Source organism: Emericellopsis atlantica, assembly GCF_019669845.1.
Source record: "Emericellopsis atlantica unplaced genomic scaffold F5Z01scaffold_13, whole genome shotgun sequence".
In the NCBI taxonomy this organism is placed as follows: domain Eukaryota; kingdom Fungi; phylum Ascomycota; class Sordariomycetes; order Hypocreales; family Bionectriaceae; genus Emericellopsis; species Emericellopsis atlantica.
Window position 1 is genome coordinate 472,225 of NW_025764715.1, and position 21,774 is coordinate 493,998.

The window sequence follows — 21,774 nt, forward strand, 5'->3', positions numbered from 1 at the left end:
CTTCTGAGTTTGCGATGCCAGTGTCTCGCGGAGGTGAATCGGAGCGTGTCGTGCCTGCCATTGTGGGTCGGACGGGCAAAAGTGGGACGCGAGCTCACCAGGTCCGTGCGTAGGCCAGATGTCCTCAACGCTCAATGATACGCGACTGCAACACCTGCACCGTCAGGTAGAGCATCGCTGCTGACTTTCAATCTCTACACATTTTCGACATCTCTCCGCGGGGAGCTCAGCAGTCATGCTTTCCGCCCTAGGCAATCCTCGCCAGGCCGCCGCGCAGGTCTTGAACTTTGCGCTCGTGCTGTCCACAGCCTTCATGGTGCGCGAACCGCCTCCTGCTGTCAACGAGACCGACTGACAAGGATAGATGTGGAAAGGCCTCTCCGTCGTAGCCGACTCGCCCTCCCCGATCGTCGTCGTCCTCTCCGGCTCGATGGAGCCCGCGTTCCAACGCGGCGACCTGCTCTTCCTCTGGAACCGAAACCTGCTTCAAGAAACGGCTGTGGGCGAAGTCGTGGTATACAACGTCAAGGATAAGGACATTCCCATTGTGCATCGCGTGGTGCGCAAGTATGGAACAGGGTTCGTCATCTCCGAGTACAGGACAGACGGCATAGTGCTGACAAGACAAGTGACGAGGCAAAGCTATTGACAAAGGGAGACAACAACCAAGCAGACGACACGGAGCTGTACGCGCGGGGCCAGGACTTCTTGGTGCGGAAGGACATTATCGGGTCGGTGGTGGCATACATGCCCTTTGTGGGCTACGTGACGATCATGCTGTCAGAGCATCCGTGGTTGAAGACGGTGATGCTCGGCATCATGGGCTTGTTTGCTATATTGCAGAGGGAGTAGCCGGCATTCAGAGGCGAATCCATTTCAAGGCATCTGGCCCAGATCTGGAGCCCCTTGGCAGCTGTCATCCATTGACGAATACCTCCCCGGCAACACGTGATTGGAAGCCGTCGCAACGCGCGCGTGGCTCACTTCTTATGGTGACTGTGATCCAACCTCATGCCGGGTCTTCACGGCATGCTTTTCATATCGTGCAGTCTCGGCGAGTCGACGCCAGTGCCTCTCGTACCCAGCACAAATCATTCAGCCCTGCAGGCCTGTCTAGATCCTCCTGGAGGCCTAGAGTGGATACCAAACAGGGATGAAATGGGCGACTCCCGAGTGATATTTTCGTCCTAGCCAATCTGCGTCCGGCTCAGCCAGGACTTTCTCGGCATCCCTGCGCCGTTTGGTGTCTTGGCAGCGATTTTAGCGATGCGCGCTTGGACAGTCATTTCCCCCATCCACGGGGTTTTCACAAACGGTCTCTTCCTCTTCTTCATTTATTTGATCGTTCGTCGCTCCCTTTTCTTCACTCGTTCTCGCTGTCTCTCGTTTCGTCACTCGCTTTATCAGTTCGCTGTCGTGTGAACATCTCCGTTGTGATCTACAGCGCATCCCCCACCGCAATCCGAAGCTCGCCCGCGACATGGCCGACACTGTTCACCACGACGTGCCCTCGTCGTCTGCTGCTGCTGCCGCACCAGCGGCTGCGCAAACGACCCAAGCAACACCTCAGGCGCCGGTGCCACCAAATTCGACGCACCAGCCTGCTACTCAAGACGGTTCCGCCACGGGCAACTATTACGGGCAATACCCCCAAGCATACGGCCAGCCTTACCAGCCCTACCAGCAGTATGGATATCAGCAGGGCTATTCACAGCAGCAAGCTGCCTATCAGCCATACTACAATGCTCCCGCTGGAACGTACCCCTATCCTCAAGCGGCTCCCGCACCTGCTGTGCCAGAGACCAAGTTTTGGATCTTCACCAAGACATTCTTGCATGGAGCGTGCGTCATCTTTGGCATAATTGGTCTTGGTCTGGGTTTGGCGTTCGTGTCGAACAGCTACTGGTCCTACATGGCTGCCATCGCTTGTCCAGTGGTATGTACTTTGCCCGTCCGTCCATTCGTCCACATATCGCTAACACCTGCTGTAGCCTGGTCTGGCCATCCTCTGGAACGGCTCCGAGCTCATCGTGCGCGCTGTGCACAAGTTCCAATCCGGCGTCCACCCAGGCGCCTCTGTCGGCTGCTGCCTCATTCTCTGGTTGGTCGCTGTCATTGTCGGTATCCTTGAGGCGCTCTACAGCAGCCTTTCGGACCCGTACTGCGAGTACAACTACAGCTCCTCCTCCTACTCCTACGAGTCGACCAACTGCAAGCCTGAACTCGCCAAGATCTGGGTTGCTGTCACAGCGTTCACGCTTCTCATCGCGGCCGCCGAATTTACCCTCTTTGTCATGGCATGCATGGACACAGCCAAGAGGAACGCGTCCAAGAAGATTGTCATGGTCGTAAACCCTTCGTACTGGGGCCAGGCGGCGCAGGGATGGCAACCCATGCCGCAAGACAACTCGCACCAACAGCCCGTGGCAGCGCCAGAACCTGCCATGGCGCGCGGTGGTAACGGCCAGGACATCGCCATGCAAGATCGATCCTCGAGCCCGGGCACACCGTACGCTACGCCAGCGGAGGCGCCTGTGGTTGATGAGAAGGGCAAGGGGCCTGCGCAGCCAGCACATGGGGTATCTGAGTTCTACGGAGGAAGTAATTAGGAAGCGCAATGCTGTGGCATCATTGCCTAGGTTATTATTTGAGAACAAACATTCTCTTTGTGCGAACATCACGGACTTCGCGGCGAGTGCAGGGACCTGTGTACTGCCTATTCACTCAGATGAGGTGACATGTATTCACTCAGAGTAAAGTTCGTATATACGAGCGGTGACGTGGCCATTTATCTCTGACCTGAAACAGTATCACAAAATGAACTCGCTAAGCCTGACTTCGTCCCTGTTATCGTCTCCCAGAAATGTCGAGGTACTCACGGGTCTTATGAGTTTGAGGTAGAGTGTTTGCTTTTCGTCTACATGTATCTTACGCGTCTGGCGCGTGGTACGGACCGTACGGTTTGATCAAGTCGGTCGGGTTGCGCCGATCCGACCCACGAAAGGTATGCTCCGTGGTTCTTATCACGTGTGTTGTAAAGCTACCTGGTACATCGCTCGTTGTGTGAATGAAACAAGCTATTTGGTCCAGTCCCTGTGAGCTCGGAGCACCGTAACAAACAAACCCCCTTGACTCCACCATTTCACCCTTACTTTCCCTTTGTCCCGATCAGTCACGCAGCAATAGTTGCTTCACGGTAGACGTAATATTTACATAACTTAACCATATTAATCGGACATTTTGAAGACTTCTATGGATCAACTCAGTCTTGCCTGAGATTTGGGTCGGTTGCTTTTGATCCCTGTAACATCACTAGTCACCACGCGTCTGCCCACATCAATGATCACCGTGTTTGCTCTGCCGCGACTCGCAACCACCAGACCCATTCAGGCCCTCAAGGATACCTAGAACATCTTTTCACAGCTCGCACGGCCCATGAGAGGTGAGTGGTGTGACCCTTGATCTAGACAGGTCCAGTTGACTAACGTTCTCAGTCCAAACTCACTCGACTGGCACAGGCAGACAACAATATCTGAACAGCGGCACAGCAAACGTTTAGTATGGACAACGAAACATAGCCTCCTTTTCGAAAGAGATCACCCTCTCCATTCACTACCCCGTCGTCAAGCCTAGCATAGATGGCAAGAAGCATCAGACAACATGGGTGCCGGTGGCGTGAACTGCCGAGCGCCCACTGCCAATGCAAGCACTCAAACTCCTAATTGGAGTATCTCGCAAGAGACTCACGGGAATCATCACGAGTCTAGCCCGGGCTCCTGTTGGTTCCATCATGGCTCCAGGCACTATTCGCCCTCGAGGCCTTTATACTGGCCCGAGGCCCAACTTTGCTCTGGTCCGGGGCTGGCCCAAGACTGTGCCGCTCTCTTCTTCTTTGAGACCAAATACTTCTCGGTACCCTCTCGCAGGACGATCCCGCGCGACTGTGGCGCCTGGACCTACCCAGCAGCCTTCTCAGTCACCGAGATGAACGTTCACAAGTCGCAGCGCGAAACGCCCACCCCATCCGTCTCCGTGATGATCGAGAGGTAACTGGTGAAATCCACCATCTGGTGCATAACCGACACCATATCTGCGGGGTGCCAGTGGAAGGCGTAGCCCATCGACACCCTCTCCGAGTACCCCAGGGACGACCTGCTGTGTGCGTGTGGAACTACTTGTTGGCCGCGCACTGGATAAATACTAAACAACTTCGTCAATTCAATAAGAGGCTGTTACAGGGTCATGTCCGACTTCGACAAAACCCGATGATGAACGCGATGGCCATGTAGGCTACCGTCAACGTAGGGAGCGACGACCCCGCGCTGGACAATACCAGAGGGTACCACCCGGAGACGATGAGCGACGTTCCCAGCGACAACAAGACCATCCTGATGAAGCTATTCGAAGCCCAGGCCTCGTCGAACCACTGCCAGCACGGCGGAGGCGGTCAGGGCCGTGCCAGTCAGAACCGCGGAGGTGGTGCTGGTGGTAGTGGTAGCGGCACGGGCGGTGGTGGAGACCAAGGTAGCGGTGATGGAATGCCATTGTCACAGTTTCTCATGACTGGAGGCTATACGGATAGAAATGATGCGTCTCAGTATCTTAGCGAAGCCTCTTCTGTTCATGGTGGAGGTGGATACTTAGGCAGTTCGTGCCCTATCGAAATAAGTGATACCCCTCGCCGCCCTCCTCCCTCATAATACCCAGCGAAAACCTCAAGTTCATAGCAAACGAAAACTAGGTACGTGAAAACATGAGCCTACGGCCACCCTCGCTTGTCGCGTCCTCTCAGCTTTAGCCGAGCTCCTTTTCGTCAAAGTCCGTCTTCGAAGGATCCCCTCTTCGGCATTGTGCGACATGCTTCGTAGTGACGACTGCTTCTTCTTTTGCGCCGATTCCCGTATCAAAACCCCTTCTGCATATTCTTTCCGTGCAGTAAAACCTTTGGACGATAGGATCGTTCAATCCCTTGCCCCCGGACTTCCTCTGGTGCTGAGCTTGCTTAGCGACAGAACCTACTCCTCTTTGTAGGACGTGAGGAACTATCCTCCCCTGGATCGGCTGATTCCTGCTCATTTGCCGCTGATCCTGGCAATCGGTTCCATGGAGCCCGAGACTCAAAGTCCAGTACCGCATGAGACAATGCATCTAATGTACTGGCTTGGGCGTCTATCAAACGGCGAATAGCGAGTTGTTGCCCGTCAAATCCGGCGAGTTGTCCGTCAATGGCGTGTTGTTGCCTGCGAACGGTTTCCACTTTTTCGCGAAGGGCCTCGAATCCTGACTTCTGGTCCTCCATCTCTCGCTCCTCAATCCGCGCTTGTTCTGTGAGAGGGTCGACTCTTCCTACCCTCTCCGGCTCACAAGCTTCGGGGACAGCCAGGATGTTCGAGACCGGTACGACCGGTGCTGCTGGAGATGTGAGTCCCGTGGAAGAGTGTTGTGGAGGCCCAGGCTGCCTTGAGGTTTGCGCCAAAGTTAGCGAGGGCGCAGGCATGTCCGGGCCCTCTGGGGCCGGGCGAAGGATGGGCGCCGGGCGGTTCCTCCGATGGGGACTAGGCTCCTAAAACCTAACGCGAGGAGTAGTATCGCAATGTTCGCTCTCTTCTTTCTTCACTGCCGCCTTATTCTCCTGCATCCCCTCAGACGGACGCCTAGGGGGGTCCATCTCTGAGGGTCTCGTTCGGAAGTTGAGGCTTCAAGGAGGATAGTCACTATATATCCAAATAGGTGTAATGTGAAGTTCTCTCGGGTATTTATGCTTGAATGTGCGTGTCAGTAGGTCCTTGCTGTGTGTGCCTAACTTGCAAACCTGAAGATTGGGGGTGAGAAGAAAGTGACTGTACTGCGAAATCTGAATCCTGAACGGCTAGGAGTATTGACGGGGCCGTGACCGACGCGCAAGAGGCAAGAGGGAGAAAAAAAGCGATGCAACGATTCGTTTGTTCTTAGAAATGATGTGACTTACTATCTTTAAACCCGCCGCGATGTGTGGTGGTGGACTGAAGCTCTCTCAAAGTGATGGTCGATGTGGTAGTTGCGGAGGTGAAGTTGCAGAAGAGAGAAAAACGTGAACGAGGAGAAAGAACAGTGAAAACGGAGGAAAATAAACAGAGCCTAGCTTACCAGGTAAGTTCTTGGTCCAGACCTTGAATTTCATGCATCTGGTCGCTTGTGTCAGCTGAACTTGAGACGATTCCCTCAAACCACATTTTGAGCGCACACTGTCTACTTACATAGCCAGGTTTGCGACATTTCAATTCTTGTCACCTGCACGAGATGTTTTGTTCACAATTCTTAGCCAGCAGTCACTTAATAATCGATTTCGTCTTCACGAGACATGACCTGCCCGCAGTCCTGACTATTTCCATCCGGGCCAAAGCCGGCACACAAGCAAGCGTCCACGCTTCCGAGTGTCTTTGGAGTAGATTATGATGAGGAACAGCAGAGCAGAAGAGCGAGAATGGACATTCACTATCTGAAGAAGATGCTGATGCTATGAAAAGAGGAAGAACGCGATGCCGCTAAGATGCTGCCTTTTGAGGGCAGCTGTTTGGGCCGAATGTGCAGCCTGGCTAGTACCCAAGCAGGGCAGTCACTGGCCTGTCCGTCACTCACAACATAAATCCTCTGAGAATGGGTGTCTTGCCCTGCTCCGCGCTGCTCTGGAGGGATGTGACCTTTTCGCACAGAATCCTTCGTATGTCTCGAGCTCTTTGACCTTCTCTGCCAATGCCTCGTTCCGTGTCAACTCCTTGTTCTGCTGAGCTTCCTCTCCAACCCGGCGTTTCAACTCCTCCACTTGCTTGTTCTTCTTGGCACGATTATCTTCAAGGTATTTCAGCCTGCCAACAAATACAGCGACTCTCTTCGCTGCCTGCTCGACATCTATGCCCTTGCTGCCATCTCCTTGAAACGCATAGTCGATGAAAGCCGCAGGGGCTTTAAAGAAAGGGCAATGACGAATTTCCGCTCGGAGAATCAGGAAGTTCCACATCATCCGTGGCCAGTACCAATTGTGTGATATTTTCCGCCCAATTTGTTTTCGGGGTCTTCTGGTCGAACATCCGATTGTTGGGTAAATCTGCCGTCAGGTCGATAGATGTGGTGGCGGACAGTATCTTGCGTCCAGTTCCTCGCTCTCGACAAGCCTGGATATCTTGTACGATTTCCGAGACTAGAGGGTGAAGTATATTCTTCAGCGCCAGCTCCATTCCGCAGCGGCCTTCAAAATGCCGGCTCAAACCATCCTACCCATTGTCAGAAGTGTTTGATATTAGGCGAGAGCATGAAACCTACCGAAAACACGCGCAGAATGCTAAGGTGACTTCTCTGCCTCGACTTTCTGGTCTCAGCGTCACCCGAAACACTTTCGCCAGATGGGGCGTCTTGTTCGTTGTCTCATCTTCCCTGGGACTGTTCTTTGAGGAGCCGGGCAGCAATTTGGTTCTGAAATTTCTGATCCATTTTCATTGCCCTAGGCTTTCGAAACCCTGTTGCTGAGTCGCTTTGTTGCCGTGAACGTGGCATCTTTGAAGACAGAGATTAGTGTATGTTTGCCTCAGCGTATAGTTGTAGCTAGCTCTCAGTAGTGTAGTAACGTTTTGCAAGTCTAGAGTAGCTTGCGCACTCTCGAAGAAGAGTTAAGTAGGAAAAAATTCTCACAGGGCTTGAACTTTCGCGCGAGTGGGAAATGAGCACAGAAGAAACAATGCAATCATGTAGTTGAGTATGAAGATGAACTTACACTTGACAAACCTTTGGTACAAAAGGTGGTGGACTGGGATATGTTGAAACCATCAATTGCTGGTTTCGAAGGAAGGAGTAGATTCAAGAGAGAAGTTTTTAACTCCAGTAAGCGAAAGTGAGGATAAAGCAATATAAGATAGACAACTCACGGCTCACAGCGTGAGCCCATATTTACGCACTGTTACATTACGTGTTTTTCTTACCGTCTATACAGCGCGAGTCTCCCTTGGCGCACTGTGTCTCAGGAGAAGGGACAGAATTTCTAAGGTAGTCTTGCGATTTTCTGGTCTCGAGCTGAATGCGGCGATATAGCAATCGTGAAATTTCTGATCATGGTTTCTATAAAGGTTTTTTTTTCTCTGTCATCGTCCCAGCACTTCTCATCCTGCTTCCTTACCAACCATGCCATTTCCTCAGGAGCCGACGCTCTGTCCTTCATCGCCTAACGTTCTTGGCCAGGCCGACACTGGGCTGGTTTCCTCTGGGGAGTGAGTTCAACTTCCATCCGGGCCTATGTTGCGTTCGATGTGTTTTTCCCAGTCTGGAAGGTAGATCATGTAGTGCTGTCTTTGGGGGATTGAAAACTTGGCGACTCTAGGAGACCAGAGACGTGGCCGGGCAGATCTGAGCATGGTTCGTGACATTCAAGTACTTGATCAGATGCATGGGACAGTGCAGCGAAACAACAGAGCTAAGTGTCTTTTCAATAGTACGTCTCCTTGACTATAAGTAGCGGATGGGCATTTAGTTGAAGCTACTTGAAGATTTAATAACTAGGCTACGCTTTAGTATTTAGGATGAAAGATACTACCAAATCCGAAGATAATCAAGACCTATAGAAGTTTCCGTAGATTGTTTACAAGCTTTGTTATTATAAAATTCCAGTCTTTCTTATAGTGCTTCAGGTATTGAGTTAAGATATTGCTGGGATATTGGATTATCCTATCTAAAGGGACTTTGACGTATTGAGTTAAAATATTACTGGGATATTGGATTATCCCATCTGAAGGGACTTCAAGCGTCGAAAATATACCTCTCTCCTATGTACCTTGTAATGTAACGTACGTGCACTTATGTTGGTCAGCTATTCTGAAGACTTCAAGGATCAACTCAGTTTTGCCTGAGATTTAGGTCGCTTGGTTTTGATTCTTGCACTCGCACCACTACTTAGTCACCACGCCTGTACCTACTCATTAACCGCCTCATTTGCCGACGATGGAGCCCAGCACTGGCCTACAGCTCTTTATTCGAGACGTGCCTAAACCTTCTGAGCTTGGACCTTTCGTTAAAGAAGTCACTGTTGCTGAGTGGATGCGTCTAAGCTTGTCAACAAGCGTCCCCCTGATGCTCAGGCTGTGGACGGACATGTTTTCAGGCGGGTTCTGCCACCAAAGGGCGCGGATTGGCCTTCCCCTGCAGACACTACCCATCTATACTTGTTGAACCAGATGGCGGTCACTCTCCATTATATTAACCCTCCCAAAGCAATCGTGGAGATGATTGGGGGCTGGGTGGTCAACAACATGCCCAAGCCCTAGTTGAAGAACACTCAACACGTGTCGGATCATAACATCATCAAGTTCGCCACTCCTAATCCACCCGTTGCATGGTATTGTTCCTGGATGTTGAGCGTCTGGTTTTCGCTAGAAGACCTCAGAAGATCCAGGGTTGGGTCGTGTGGCTGAGGTCTTGGTTCATCGACCAACAAGCCAAGGCCCGCGGAGTGTTCGCCTTTCTCTCAGCAAATTGATTCGCCAAAGAACAAGCCAGAGCCTGCCAAGGGATCGGACGCCCATGGTTTCTTTCGCGATAATTCGCATGGCCCACCTCGACGGCCGAGCGACACAGAGGGGGAATGGTCTGCTGGGGCATGACTGTGTCTGCGACTCTACGTCAACCCCTGAAGCTAGTGCACAGGTAGCAGTAGATGTCAACATCCGAGTAAAAAGGGGGGGTTCACATACCGCACCTCATTACATGTACTCTCGATCTCCCCTAGCCATTTTGACAAATTGTCGCCTCCTAGCTGAGAAAATGAGAATAACGTCCAACGCCAACTTGGTTCTCTGTCTAATGATTTGAGAAGGAATTTGCTGAAGAGTTCGAATGTGCCTTGCCCTTATTTCTCTGACCCGATATCCAGCCAGAATTCAAGTAATCGCGGGCTTCAGTTTGGCAGGACGTGACTGCTCGGCGTGTCCAACTTCCACATTGACGCAAACGTGCATCCGGGCCAAGGCGGAAGCGCAGCGCGCGCTGCACGCCGTAAAGCAAACAAGTAGTGATTCAAAGAGGCGAATGTTTGTTCAGCCCCTCAGCGGCACATCAGCCACGTGCCATGGCGAGCCGTTCAGCTCCAAGGGTTCAGTGACGCGCGCGGATCCGATCGTGCATTAGCCAAGGGATCTACGTCGACTATGTCGCCAACCCGTTATCCACCTCCCCGAATTGGCTTTCATTGCGGCAGTGAGCTGAAAAAGTGCCGGGCTCAAGAAACTCGCCTCTTTGCGTGCCAAGATACAAGCCATGATGAAAAGTATATAAGGGATTGCTTCCTGCCCAGTCTGTTGGGATGGTTTGCTCATCACAATCTATCCGCAACAGACAAAATGAAGGCACGCGCCCCCCTTTACCAGGCAGCCCCCTTGTCAAACAATCGACACTCCAGCTAACCACCACCAGGTCCTCGCTGTTCTCGCCGCTACTCTAGGCCTCGCCTCTGCGCAGGCCAAGCTCACCAACTCCCAAGCCGTCTCGCAGCTGTCGGCCTCGGGCATCAGCGTCTCCTCCTCGGGTGGCTGCTCGGATCGCAACACACCCACCTGCACGTCCCTCGAGCAGGTCAACGCCGTCACAATTGCCGGCGCAAAGACCCTCAAGGGCGCCTGCGGCTGCACCGTCACCGTCACGGGTGGTACCGAGGTGGGCCATGCCAGCGGCACGTACTCCCACTACAACGGGTACAAGCTGGACTTCTCCAAGACATCTGGCCTGAACTCGTATGTCACCAACACCTTTACAAGGATCGCCGACAGAGGAGATGGCTATCCTCAGTGGCAGGCGGCCTCGGGCAACCTGTATTGTGTAAGTGTCGATGAAGGTTGTTTTATGACAAAAGCTGACAATAAGTAGGACGAGGGCAACCACTGGGATGTGACCTTTTACACGGATGGGAACTAAGGTAAACAAGACAGTGATCAATGCCGAATCTAACAAGGTGAATCCGCCTGGACTACTTGTAAGGATCCTTTGTGAAGATGACCTGCACCGTCACATCGTCCCTCACGTAGCGACTCCTGGGCGGTTGCTGGCTGATGACGCCCTTGAACAAATCCCGTCTATTCCCACCAAATGCATTCTTGATAAGACAAACGGCTGCATTGTCCATGTCCTCAATGGCAAAGTTCTCCTTTGTTGCCTTCCACGTCCCGTATCCCTCCTTGTCGACGGTGAGACAAACATTCTTCTCCTCATTGACGGCCGGCGTCTTGCCGCTGCGTTTAGCGGCAAGCCACTGGGAGACACATTCGACTGCGTCTTCGTTCGACATGTGATCCCACAGCCCATCGGATGCCAGGACGACAAAGTCGCCAGTCTGGACCTTTTGCACCGTCACCTCGGGCTCGGCGGTCATGTAAGGCGGCGTCTTGTATTTCGGGCGAGGGCCAACGTCGAAGAAGTCTGCCTTGAGATGGTGTAAAAAGTCGAGAGTGTACTTCCAACGATGATCGCCAAATGCGCGCGTAATAGCCATGCCAAAGAGCCGACCGCTGCGAGGGTTGATCATGTCCTTCTCTTCGCCTGGATGTGCTTCATTCAACCGCTTCACCTCGTCTTCGTTGAAGCCAGTCTGGTCTTTGCTGAGTGCGATGGCCTCGTACATCCCGTGTTGAGACCCCTTGCCCAACACGGCTCTCGAATCCCCCGTGACCGCGGTGTATAGCAGGCCTGAGCGCACGTCGTACGCTGTGAGGAGGGCACACGATCCTGAGAGGACCGGCTCCAGTGCTTGCAGAGCAGCTGAGGCGCCAGCAGGAGACTGCTCGACCACATCCTTAGCTCTCTGCATGATGTGGGCGTCGACATTACGAAACGTCTCTTTGATCATTTCCTGCTTTTCCAATGTCGAGCTATCTTTGGGCAAAGCTTCCCATGCGGAGGACACTGCGGAGATTAGACGACCTGCGAGGTACCGAGAGGTCGCCCAGCCCGCGTGGCCATCATACACTCCAGCATACACGATGCTTCCGCCGTCGTTGTCCGCTGCCTGGCTCGTGTCCCAGTGGTCCTCCACGGGGCAATTGCTTGCCACGCGGGCCACGTCGATGCAGCCTTGTACCGAGTCGTTGCCAGAAAACAAGAGGTTATGCGCGTCTTGTCGAATTGCCTCATTCGCTGCGTCGAGATCCATGTACTGTGTTTCTGCCACCGGATGAACTGTGTCGGTGACTCGCATCCCAAGCCGGCCAGAGCTGCGACGTTCATCAAGAAGACGAGGGGCCGTCCTCTGGAATGAGGCCATTTGCCATGGGTATGGTTGTTGTTCGTCACAGGCAAAGTAGCAGCACGCGACAACGCTGCTCATCGCCAGGGTCACCTTCCATGGGAAACGCCCACCTGGCGGACTGCTTGGGGATGCGCTCGACACCACGCGTCTAGCAGACCGCCCTCGCGTTAGCAGGCGCCTGATCGGTGCTACCGACGGTCGTTGTGAGGCAATGCGTAGCACCATGATGGTCGGTGGTGGTTTGGATGGTGAGGAGACTAAGATCGGTCGTTACACATGCAATTTCAATCTCCCGAGTAGAAGCAACGTCACATGATCCCTCAAACAGACAAGCAAAGACGCATCAAGACAAAATATCATCAATTAGGCGGCTGCACCTCATCTGCCTTTACCAATCTCTTCTTCCTCGTCCTCCCACTCGCCACCCTGTTCCATCTTCTCATTGACCTGGTATTCTGCATCACCACCCAAACCCTCACTATCAAAATTATCGACATCCATGTCGCTGTAGTCCAACTCCTCTTCATCGTCATCGTCGCCCTCCTCATTGTGCTTCCCGCTCGCCTTCCTCTCTGCCTTTTTACGCTCGACATTCTCCTTTTGCTCGCGTTTCCGCGTCTCCTTCTCCTGCCTGCGCTTCTCCCACCGCTTCTCCAGCTCCTTGATCTCGTCCTTGCTCTTGTGGACGTACTCGTGCCACATGATCTTGCCAGAGCACAGGCCCTCCTCGACCTTGGTGAGTCGGAGCCGCATCCGGGGCCCGAGCTCGACCATCTTGACGGCCCGACGCTCCACATTCTCCTCTTGTTCCTCGTCCTCGGCATTGCGGGCAGCCGCCTGCCTGGCCCGTGCTGACAGCACCTTGCGTGGCGCAGAGTCGAGCACTTCGATCTCGGCGTCCGTGTCCATCTCACTCCCGCTCGTCGCATCCGTCATGTACCCGGCGTCGCCCTCGCCCGTCATGTAGTCCGCAATGTCCTCCAGCTTGCCCAGGTTCGGCATCTTGCCCTTGCGACTCGATTTCGTAGACATGAATTGCTCGGCCGCATTGATACGGCGAAGCTGTTTCGAGACACCGGTCGAGCGTGTCGTGATGGCGTAGTGGCGGAAGTTGAGGATGAAGGTGCCGTCGTCATCCTTGGACTCTTCGCGATTGAGGAGGAGGACACGCCGTATCGACTTGAGCGGCGTCTGCTGTGGGTTGATGGGCGGGAAGAGCGATTGGAAAACGGTCGTGGCGAGGGATTCGAGGTGTTTCGGGACCTTGGTCTTGGAGTCGGAGTCGGGGCGGATGAAGTTGTTCATGACCAGGAGGGGAGGCGTGAGGAACTCCTTGCCTCCGCCGCGCGGGTGCTTCTGCGCACGTTGGACATCCTTGCAGAGGGAGTATTTCTCGACGCGAAAGTGCATTGTCGGTCCTCGGGGCGCCAGGGCCATGCGCAAGTTGGTGTTGCCCGAGTCTGATCGTGAAAAGAGCATCATGTGGGTGACGCCCAGTGGCCCGCACATGACGGCGTAGTCCTTCAGCTTGTTCGCCCTCCTCTCCTTCAAGCGACTCGCCGTGCCGGGCTCCATGACCTTGCGCACGTCCGTTGCCAATTGACTGATGCTCGATCCGACCTCGCCGGCGCCAATGCGAATTACCATGGACTTGGGGTCGCGCGCCGACGCATGGCCGGGGGCATCGACTTCGGGGTTGTTCGCACCGACGTGCGTTCTCTTCTTTGTGCGTTTGCGTGCCATTGTGAAGGGTTGTGCTGGGGAATGGTGGTGATGATGAAGGGTCCTGACCTTGGGTGCGGAAAAAAAATCGAGGCGAGGTGGCTGATAAGGATTGGGCGATAAGCGACCCCACCAAAATTTTCTGGCTGGCCGCTGGACTCCCAGTGTAACTTTCTCCAGTCTCTACCAAGGACTATCTTCTTGAACCTGCACACATTCACAATGAGCGACCTCAAACGAAGGAAAATCGCCCATGGCGCTCGCGTAGGTGGCGGCCGCGTCGGCAAGCAGCCCGTCGAAGACGACGTCGCTTCCTCTTCGTCCTCCGACGCCGAATCAGAGACAGTCGATGCGCCGTCAAACGAAGAAGCCGCAGAAGAGCTGCCAAAGACATTCAAGGAACTCGGCATCGTCGACGCCCTCTGTGAAGCCTGCGAGGCGCTCAACTACAAGCACCCGACGCCGATCCAGGCCAAATCGATCCCCATCGCCCTCCAGGACCGCGACATTATCGGTCTCGCCGAGACAGGTAGCGGAAAGACGGCTGCGTTCGCCTTGCCTATCCTACAAGCCCTCCTCGATAAGCCGCAACCTCTGTTCGGACTGGTGCTCGCCCCTACGCGAGAGCTGGCTACACAGATTGGCCAGTCCTTCGAAGCACTAGGCTCCCTCATCTCGCTGCGATGCGCCGTCATCGTCGGTGGTCTAGACATGGTGCCCCAGTCGATCGCACTGAGCAAGAAGCCCCATGTCATTGTCGCCACGCCCGGACGTCTCGTTGATCATCTCGAGAAGACAAAGGGTTTCTCGCTGCGCACACTCAAGTACCTGGTCATGGACGAGGCTGATCGTCTCCTGGACATGGACTTTGGTCCCAGCATCGACAAGATCCTCAAGTTTGTCCCTCGCGAACGACGCACATTCCTCTTCTCGGCGACAATGAGCTCCAAGGTCGAGTCGCTACAGCGTGCGTCACTCCGCGACCCGGCTCGTGTGAGCATCAGCTCGAACAAGTACCAGACTGTGTCGACGTTGCTGCAGCACTACGTCTTCATCCCGCACATGCGAAAGGATACGTACCTGGTCTATCTGATGAACGAGTTTGCCGGAAAGTCAGCCATCATCTTTACAAGGACCGTATGGGAGACACAGCGCATCGCTATTCTCCTGCGAACACTCGGCTTCGGCGCGATTCCCCTACACGGTCAGCTCTCTCAGTCTGCTCGTCTCGGCGCCCTCAACAAGTTCCGTGCCGGCACACGTTCTATCCTTGTCGCCACGGACGTTGCAGCACGTGGTCTCGATATCCCATCCGTAGACGTGGTCATGAACCTGGATCTGCCCCAGGATTCAAAGACATACGTCCACCGTGTCGGTCGTACAGCCCGTGCCGGAAAGTCTGGTGTGGCTGTCAGCATCGTGACGCAGTATGATTTGGAGATTTACCAGCGCATCGAGGCCGCCCTGGGCCAGAAGCTGTCCGAGTACCCAAGTGTCAAGGAGGAGGTTATGGCGTTCCAGCCGCGTGTGGAGGAGGCGCAGAGGCACGCGAGGACAGAGATGAGGGAGATTTCGGAGAGGGCTGTGAAGAAGAAGGGCGGGACGATGCGCGCTCAGAGGAAAGGGAGGAGGGACAATATGGATGCCGAGGAGGGTTGATCCATATTTGATAGTAAATGATTGGCTTCTTGCTGTGAAGACACTGCCACACTAAGCACGCAATAAGGATTTCGTAACTATCCATATTATCCTCGTGTCGAGCTTGTACACAAGGTCAATACTCGGCTCTGTGATTAACACACCAAAGCAAAATATGACTTGAAGATTTATGTCTATAGCAACAGGCGTTACAAGGCCAATAATCGCCTTTGCAGTTGACACAAACTAAAGCACCATATGACTACAACATTTATGTCTACAGCAGTCCCAACGCCTTGCTAAAACAATCATGACATCTCCGTGCCTAGGCACCCACGCCAATCTCCTCGTCCTCCTCTGTCTCGTCCTGGTTCTCAGGCGCCGTCTCCATGCCGGCCATTTCCGTATCACCATCGTCAATATGCGTCTCCTCCATCCCTTCTTCTTCTTCCTCCGCCTCCTCCGCCTCTTCTGCCTCCTCGGCTTGATCCTCATCACCTTCACTCTCACTATCCGCTTCTTCGCCACTAGACTCCTCCCTCGGCATCAGTAGCCCCGGTGGCATCTCCTCATCCGACTGCTCAGGGGCGTCGCTCAGATCGCTCTCATCATCGCCATCATTCTCCTCATCGTGACCGTCCGCATCGAGGTCCATCCCTTCGGCAGCTTCTCTGCGTACTTGGGCATCGGGCCCATCACTGTCGTCGCTCATCGCGGCCAAGGGCGTGCGGCTGCCTCTCTTACTCGACATACTGCCCACCCGGCTCTTGGCAGGGCCCGCCTTGGGCTCGAGAGAGCGTTGCACCGCCAACTCGGCCCTGCGTAGGATATCAGGCCTGCGCACGGCCGTCTTCCTCGCTCGCGACGGGCCCTCGGGCTTCTCAGAGTCATTGAGCGTCGGGCTCGTGCCGCGGGAGTCTTGTGCCTCCGTACTCACAAGATTCTGCACGGCAGGGTGCACGAGCTTCACGTCGCCGGCCTTTCTCTCCTCGACAATCTTTGCAGGGTCGTCCGGGAACTCGCCTCGGATCTCCGTGTAGATCTTGGAGTAGCAATCGCTGATGAGGTCGTCAATCGGACCAGCCTTGATCAGGCCGCCATTGGTCTTCTTCAGCTCGATAGCATCCTTCATACAGAAAAAGGTGGCTGTGTGCGGGCCATCGCCGGCCGCCCAGTTAGTGATACGCTCGGTGACGAGATCAAATTCGTCCATGGACATGGATTTGAAGGCCTCTTCGGCGCCCTCGGGCATATTGTACACCTTGCGAAGCAGTTTCACAAACTGTGCGCAGCACCACTGCCACAAATCGGTAAAGTGGTAAAAGTCGGCTGCCTTCTTCCGGATCCTCTTCAGAAGCTGTTCCATGTTGACGCGGTCCGACAAGATGACCAGGATGTTGGTCACAAAACGCATGTACCTCTCTGTGTAGACGTGATGCCGCCCCGGTCGTTCCGAGTCACACTTCCACACATTCATCACCATGGTCTTGGTCAGCATGCTCTCGCAGAGAATGTTAAAGGCTGCCTTGGCGGCCGAGGAAGCGTCCTCGTGGTTCGCGAGCTTCTCGTCAAACAATATGGTCGCATGGCGCATGATGAAGCGGTGCTGCCAGTTGGACTTGTCCTTGTCGCGAAGCTTGATCAGATTGCTGATGATGTAGTCCTCCCAGTGCTTCGGCTCGCTGAACGCTGCAAAGCCATCGTCGTCACGGATAGGCACACCAAATGGCTGCTCGGACAGGATCTTGGCGGCTTCCTTGGCAGGGAGGTCACCTCGCTTGACCATTTTATGCAGCACAGAAGCAATCTTGTAGTGAGGTTCCAGGATGGGCTCGGCGCGGCGCGACTTGCGCGCGTTGTGTGCCGTTTCCACGGCGTGTTTGAGGTTCATCACCACTGTCATGGCCGTGAGGCCCAACTTCCTGTCTTCCGCGGAGAGCTTCTCCGGATCGACCTGCAGCATCTTCCAATGGCATTTCGCCAGCATGTAGTGGTTCTTCCAATTCTGCGGCTGCCTCTCCCTGGCCATTCGGAAAAGCCGCGATGCGTACTTCCAGACCTTGAACGGACTCATCTCAGCATGGACGGGCAGTTTGAAGGTGCCGTTGCCTGTGCTCTCGATAAAGTACCGCTCCAGCTCACTATGCTGGAACGCTTCCATGGCGAACGGGTCGCGGCTGGATGCGTACATGCGCATGCCGAAGCGATGGTAGAGGTCGTGCAACGGATCGCCTTCGTACGCCGTGGTGTCGACATTATGCGAGTGCGAGAGGGCCAGCGTGTAGCAGTGGATCGCGTGTCGCTGAAACTTGACGAGCTCGGCCCGGTCCTTGTTGATCTTTTCTGCCGTCCACAGGACAGCCTCGTCCAATTCGTAATCGAAGCACTCGGCCAAGCGGAACCACGTATCCCACCTGTTAGGCGTGAACTGTAGTTGGGATCGCAGATTGGCGGCACCTACGCGCAGATCGTCTGTCGCACCTGGTGTTTGACGCCGATTGAGGTCGACGCCCTTGAATTTTGTCAACGCAATCATGCCCAGCAGGTGAAACCAGCCGTGCTTCGCGAGGATCGCATCACCGCGCAGGGGGATGGTGACAGCATCCAAATCGACGCTGCCGTGCATGGCGCGGTACAGACGCAGGGGGTGAATCGGGCGCTTCATGTAGTCGTTGAAATTGCGCAGGTTGTGCATCATCTGGTTTGTCGACTTCATCGGTCCCAAGGTCTGCTGCATGTGGTCAATCGTCGTTTTAAGATCCGATTTGAGCAGGTCTTTCATCGGCATGCGGTTGGCCAACGTCATGACACTGTCAAGCAGCTGCATGGTACGGGGCCTGGTCAATGCTTCAGGAGAACATCCATGATCCTCCGTGACGGAAGCGCCGAGTTTGAGGGCGTACGTATCCCACAAGACTTGTTCCATGTAGTCCTCCCAGTGGTCGAGGTCCTTCATCCGCAGGAGTTCACGGCGCATGACGTTGAGGAAGATCTTGGCGGACGCTTTGCAGTACTGGCGTGGCCCCATTGCGCTGTGTATCGCCTGGAGGAAATCTGCGCGCTCTTGATCCGGGGCTACAAAGGACTCATGCTGCGTCATGGCCTCGTTGACGAGCGTGTACTGCAGTGTCCACGTCCGGACTTGCATGTCCCTCAGTTTGTTGGTAAATTGTGTATAGTAGGGGCTCTTTGATGGGGTGGACGCGATGCCTGCTCTGATCTCGTCGTCGTACAATGCCGCCGCGTGGAGCAGGCAGTTGACCTTGGCAAGAGCGCGAATGCTGCTTTTCAGGTGTGCGCCGTCGATGATATCAAAGACGTCACGCTCGTTGATAGCCATATTAAGTGCTACCAAGACTTGCTCGTCCAGGGATTTGAGCGTTCTCAGGAGGAGCAGGCGTCGCGATTCGTCTGAGTTGTTGGCATACGCCTCGCTTTCGAGATCGCTCATGATCATCTCGATGCTTCGCAGGTGGCACGAGAACTTTTTCGTTCGGTAATCAATCGCCTCGTACGCATATCCGAGCTGTAGCCACAGGAAGAGCCTCAACTCGGTACTACTGTTGGTGAGAAATTTCCACAGATCGCGCAATCCCTGACCAGCACAATCCGCGATGGACTCTGCTTCGCCTTCGGACTTGTCCGTGGCGACCAACACCGTAGAGGGGTTCAGAACAGGCTCTAGTGTCTCGATGACATGGACAGGGTTCTCCATCTCGTCTTGGAAGAGGCCCAGGAAGAAGTCCATGGTGGTCAGCTTGGAGATCTCGCGATCGGCGGCGGCGGCCGAAACAAGTGGCATAACCAAGTTGTTAGGTAGAGTGATCTGTTGTACATCGTTATCGTGGAGAAAGTCCCGCAGTGAGGTCCAGATGAGTAGCATATGCTCGCGCACCGGCTCGTCCGCATGAGAAGCAGACATCACACAGGCCCACATGAAGCGGACAGCGACGGGGTCATCGCTAGGGGGGTTGATGAGCTGGATGTATGCCGACGCAACATCGAGCCATCGTGCGAGGCGGTCTTTCGTCTCGGCCCTCGTGGCATAGTCCACAACGCTGTTTGGATTCGTGATGCGTTCGTAGATGTCCACGTGAAGCTCCAAAAGCATAGGAACCAGGGTTTTGAGGCCTTCTAGCTCGCCGTCTCTGATCTTTTGGTCGATGCGATGGTACAGGGCTTCGTGGGAACGGGTAAGCATCTGGACAACAGTCGTCTTGAGCTCATCGGACCACTTCTCCGATGTGTACGTTTTGCTGATGGCCAAGATCCATTCGTAGGCCAGATCTCCGCCACACAGGTTTTCACGACGCTTGTCGAGGTCATCAACAAACGCCTTGACACCCTTGTGGTCATCGAATGATGCAAGATCCAAGTGGTCCTGAGCGCCGGACTTGGCATGTTCCAAGAACGAGGACAGACTGAGAGAGGTTTTCTCTTCCTTGTTTAGTAAGATCATGGCCGTGTTCTCGGAGAAGTTGGTCAACACATGTCGGAAGTCTTGGGACGCTCGAGACGTGAAGGCTGTCGTGCGGTCTTCCAGGGTGGTAGAGTCCTGCAGCTGTTGAAGCCGTGCCAGCGTCGGCTCGTCTTCCAATTCGAGATTCTCCAGAATGTTCTTGGTCACTTGGACAAGCCGAGCATCGACATCCTGGTAGACCTGTAGCTTCCCCGACACCCCGTTGCTGAGCTCGCCTTGTTCAATGGTTTCCCGTCGACGCATTCTTTTACTGCGTTTCTCTGGCAATGTGCTCTCGTCGGCTGGCTCGGCGAGTCCTGCGACCGACTGTGATCGCTTGCGTGTAAGAGGGGCGTCGGGTTCAGCAGGTTTGTCGTCTGCCGGCTTCTGGTGTTCAGCTGCGTCCACCATGACGCCCTCTTTGTCTCCAGGCGAAGTGGTCGCATCCTGCTTGATTTCCTCGGGCTCTTCAGTGACTGCCTTGTCCTGCTCCATGTTGACATCCGGCCGTGACTCCTCCTCCGCCGCTTCGCAAATTATGTGTAGTGCGTGAACGTCTCGCACATGTGCCAACAGCTCTGTCCCTAATTGCGACCAAGTCGACACTCTGATTTCCTCCACCGCGTCCTGGACTTCTCTCACTGGGCTCGCAGGTGGCGTAAGTGTCTGGGTCGGATCCGGCAGAAACGGTATCGGATCCAATAGTTTCTTCATGAGTACTGGCAGCTGATTCCCTATCCACGGCGCCATGACGGGGTGTGTGAGGGCCATGTGGTCCCCTAGCAACCTCAGTTGCTGCTTCAATTGCTCGCCTGTCAAGGCTTCCGCAATCGATGGCGGCTCAACCTCTGTGACCGCAGGGTCGTCGTCCATCTCAATCGCCGCCTCCAGGCAGAATCTCTTCAGGCGGCCACTGTTGATGGCAGCTGCAAATCGAGATGCGCGCCTCCATAGCTCTGGATCCGATGGATCCTGATCCAGGGCTTTGGCCCAGTTCTCCAACACCTTGTCGCCGCCATCCGCATGGTACGAAAGCTTAGGCTTCTTCTGCCATTCCGGGTCCGAGGTCCTCAAGTCCTTAAGCTTGTCGAGGAAAAAGTCGCCGTAATTCTTGTAGCCCAGGTACAGCGTCAAAGCTAGCGTCGCTGCGATGCCATCTGCGCCGCCAGCATCAATGTCGAGACCCTCGGAGAAGGCTGCGAGGGCCAGGACATCATCTTCTCCGTTGGCATGTCGCTCGGCTCGCTCGTACTCGGTTCGCGCTTCGCGGTATTGAAAGATTTCGGATTGAAAGAGTTCATCGTACGCTGTGCCAGCCGCCTCTCTGGAGCGAGCGCCTTGCGCATGTAGTCTTAATGCCTTTTGGAACGTCTTGAGAGCCTCGTCGACATGGAGCTCCTTGGTGCTGTCGATCTGCTCGTCGACATTTTCCTCAGGCTCGAGGTTGATTGCCTGGAAGCCGGGCTGCAGCAGTTAGTTGAAGTTGGCTCGATACAAAGGCCTACAAACCATTCTCACGTTGTCGGATCAACGCATTGGGAAATGTGCCGATTCAGTCATTGATTCTACGAAATCCGACCCGATAATGGGCGCGACGACTGAAGACGCGACTGCCCCAACGCAACCTCTTTAGCGGCCCTGTCGCGACCAGCTTTAGCCACTCCTGGCGCATGGACCTCCATGTCTGTGGCGCAACCTG

The 21,774-nt window shown here is 54.6% G+C and overlaps 7 protein-coding genes across 7 annotated transcripts; 4 read left to right on the top strand and 3 right to left on the bottom strand.

Moving 5' to 3' along the window:
• The first annotated feature begins 31 nt into the window (after positions 1–31).
• On the top strand, positions 32–1,166 carry F5Z01DRAFT_105394 (signal peptidase complex catalytic subunit SEC11). The gene is made up of 3 exons (XM_046257359.1): positions 32–316; positions 365–579; positions 630–1,166. The coding sequence occupies exons 1-3, from the start codon at positions 236–238 to the stop codon at positions 850–852; spliced, it is 519 nt and encodes a 172-aa protein (XP_046118359.1). The 5' UTR covers positions 32–235; the 3' UTR covers positions 853–1,166.
• A 314-nt stretch (positions 1,167–1,480) lies between these two features.
• Positions 1,481–2,609, top strand: F5Z01DRAFT_636509 (uncharacterized protein; the record flags this gene model as incomplete). The annotated part of the gene is made up of 2 exons (XM_046262218.1): positions 1,481–1,936; positions 1,992–2,609. The coding sequence occupies 2 exons, from the start codon at positions 1,481–1,483 to the stop codon at positions 2,607–2,609; spliced, it is 1,074 nt and encodes a 357-aa protein (XP_046118360.1).
• A 7,390-nt stretch (positions 2,610–9,999) lies between these two features.
• On the top strand, positions 10,000–10,931 carry F5Z01DRAFT_105946 (uncharacterized protein). Its single transcript, XM_046257361.1, has 2 exons — positions 10,000–10,364; positions 10,432–10,931. Exons 1-2 carry the CDS (start codon positions 10,167–10,169, stop codon positions 10,879–10,881), a joined length of 648 nt encoding a protein of 215 aa, XP_046118361.1. The 5' UTR covers positions 10,000–10,166; the 3' UTR covers positions 10,882–10,931.
• Positions 10,831–12,531, bottom strand: F5Z01DRAFT_105940 (phosphatase 2C-like domain-containing protein). The gene has a single exon (XM_046257360.1). The coding sequence runs from the start codon at positions 12,479–12,481 to the stop codon at positions 10,982–10,984; it is 1,500 nt and encodes a 499-aa protein (XP_046118362.1). The 5' UTR covers positions 12,482–12,531; the 3' UTR covers positions 10,831–10,981.
• Positions 12,532–12,597: 66 nt separating this feature from the next.
• On the bottom strand, positions 12,598–14,156 carry F5Z01DRAFT_655323 (putative ribosome biogenesis protein Ssf2). The gene has a single exon (XM_046263494.1). It carries the CDS (start codon positions 13,997–13,999, stop codon positions 12,635–12,637), a length of 1,365 nt encoding a protein of 454 aa, XP_046118363.1. The 5' UTR covers positions 14,000–14,156; the 3' UTR covers positions 12,598–12,634.
• On the top strand, positions 14,119–15,789 carry F5Z01DRAFT_106005 (P-loop containing nucleoside triphosphate hydrolase protein). Its single transcript, XM_046257364.1, has one exon. The coding sequence runs from the start codon at positions 14,201–14,203 to the stop codon at positions 15,635–15,637; it is 1,437 nt and encodes a 478-aa protein (XP_046118364.1). The 5' UTR covers positions 14,119–14,200; the 3' UTR covers positions 15,638–15,789.
• On the bottom strand, positions 15,790–21,671 carry F5Z01DRAFT_106004 (uncharacterized protein). The gene is made up of 2 exons (XM_046257363.1): positions 21,585–21,671; positions 15,790–21,539 (listed from the first exon to the last, which is right to left on the bottom strand). The coding sequence occupies exons 1-2, from the start codon at positions 21,585–21,587 to the stop codon at positions 15,942–15,944; spliced, it is 5,601 nt and encodes a 1,866-aa protein (XP_046118365.1). The 5' UTR covers positions 21,588–21,671; the 3' UTR covers positions 15,790–15,941.
• Between the last annotated feature and the right edge of the window lie 103 nt (positions 21,672–21,774).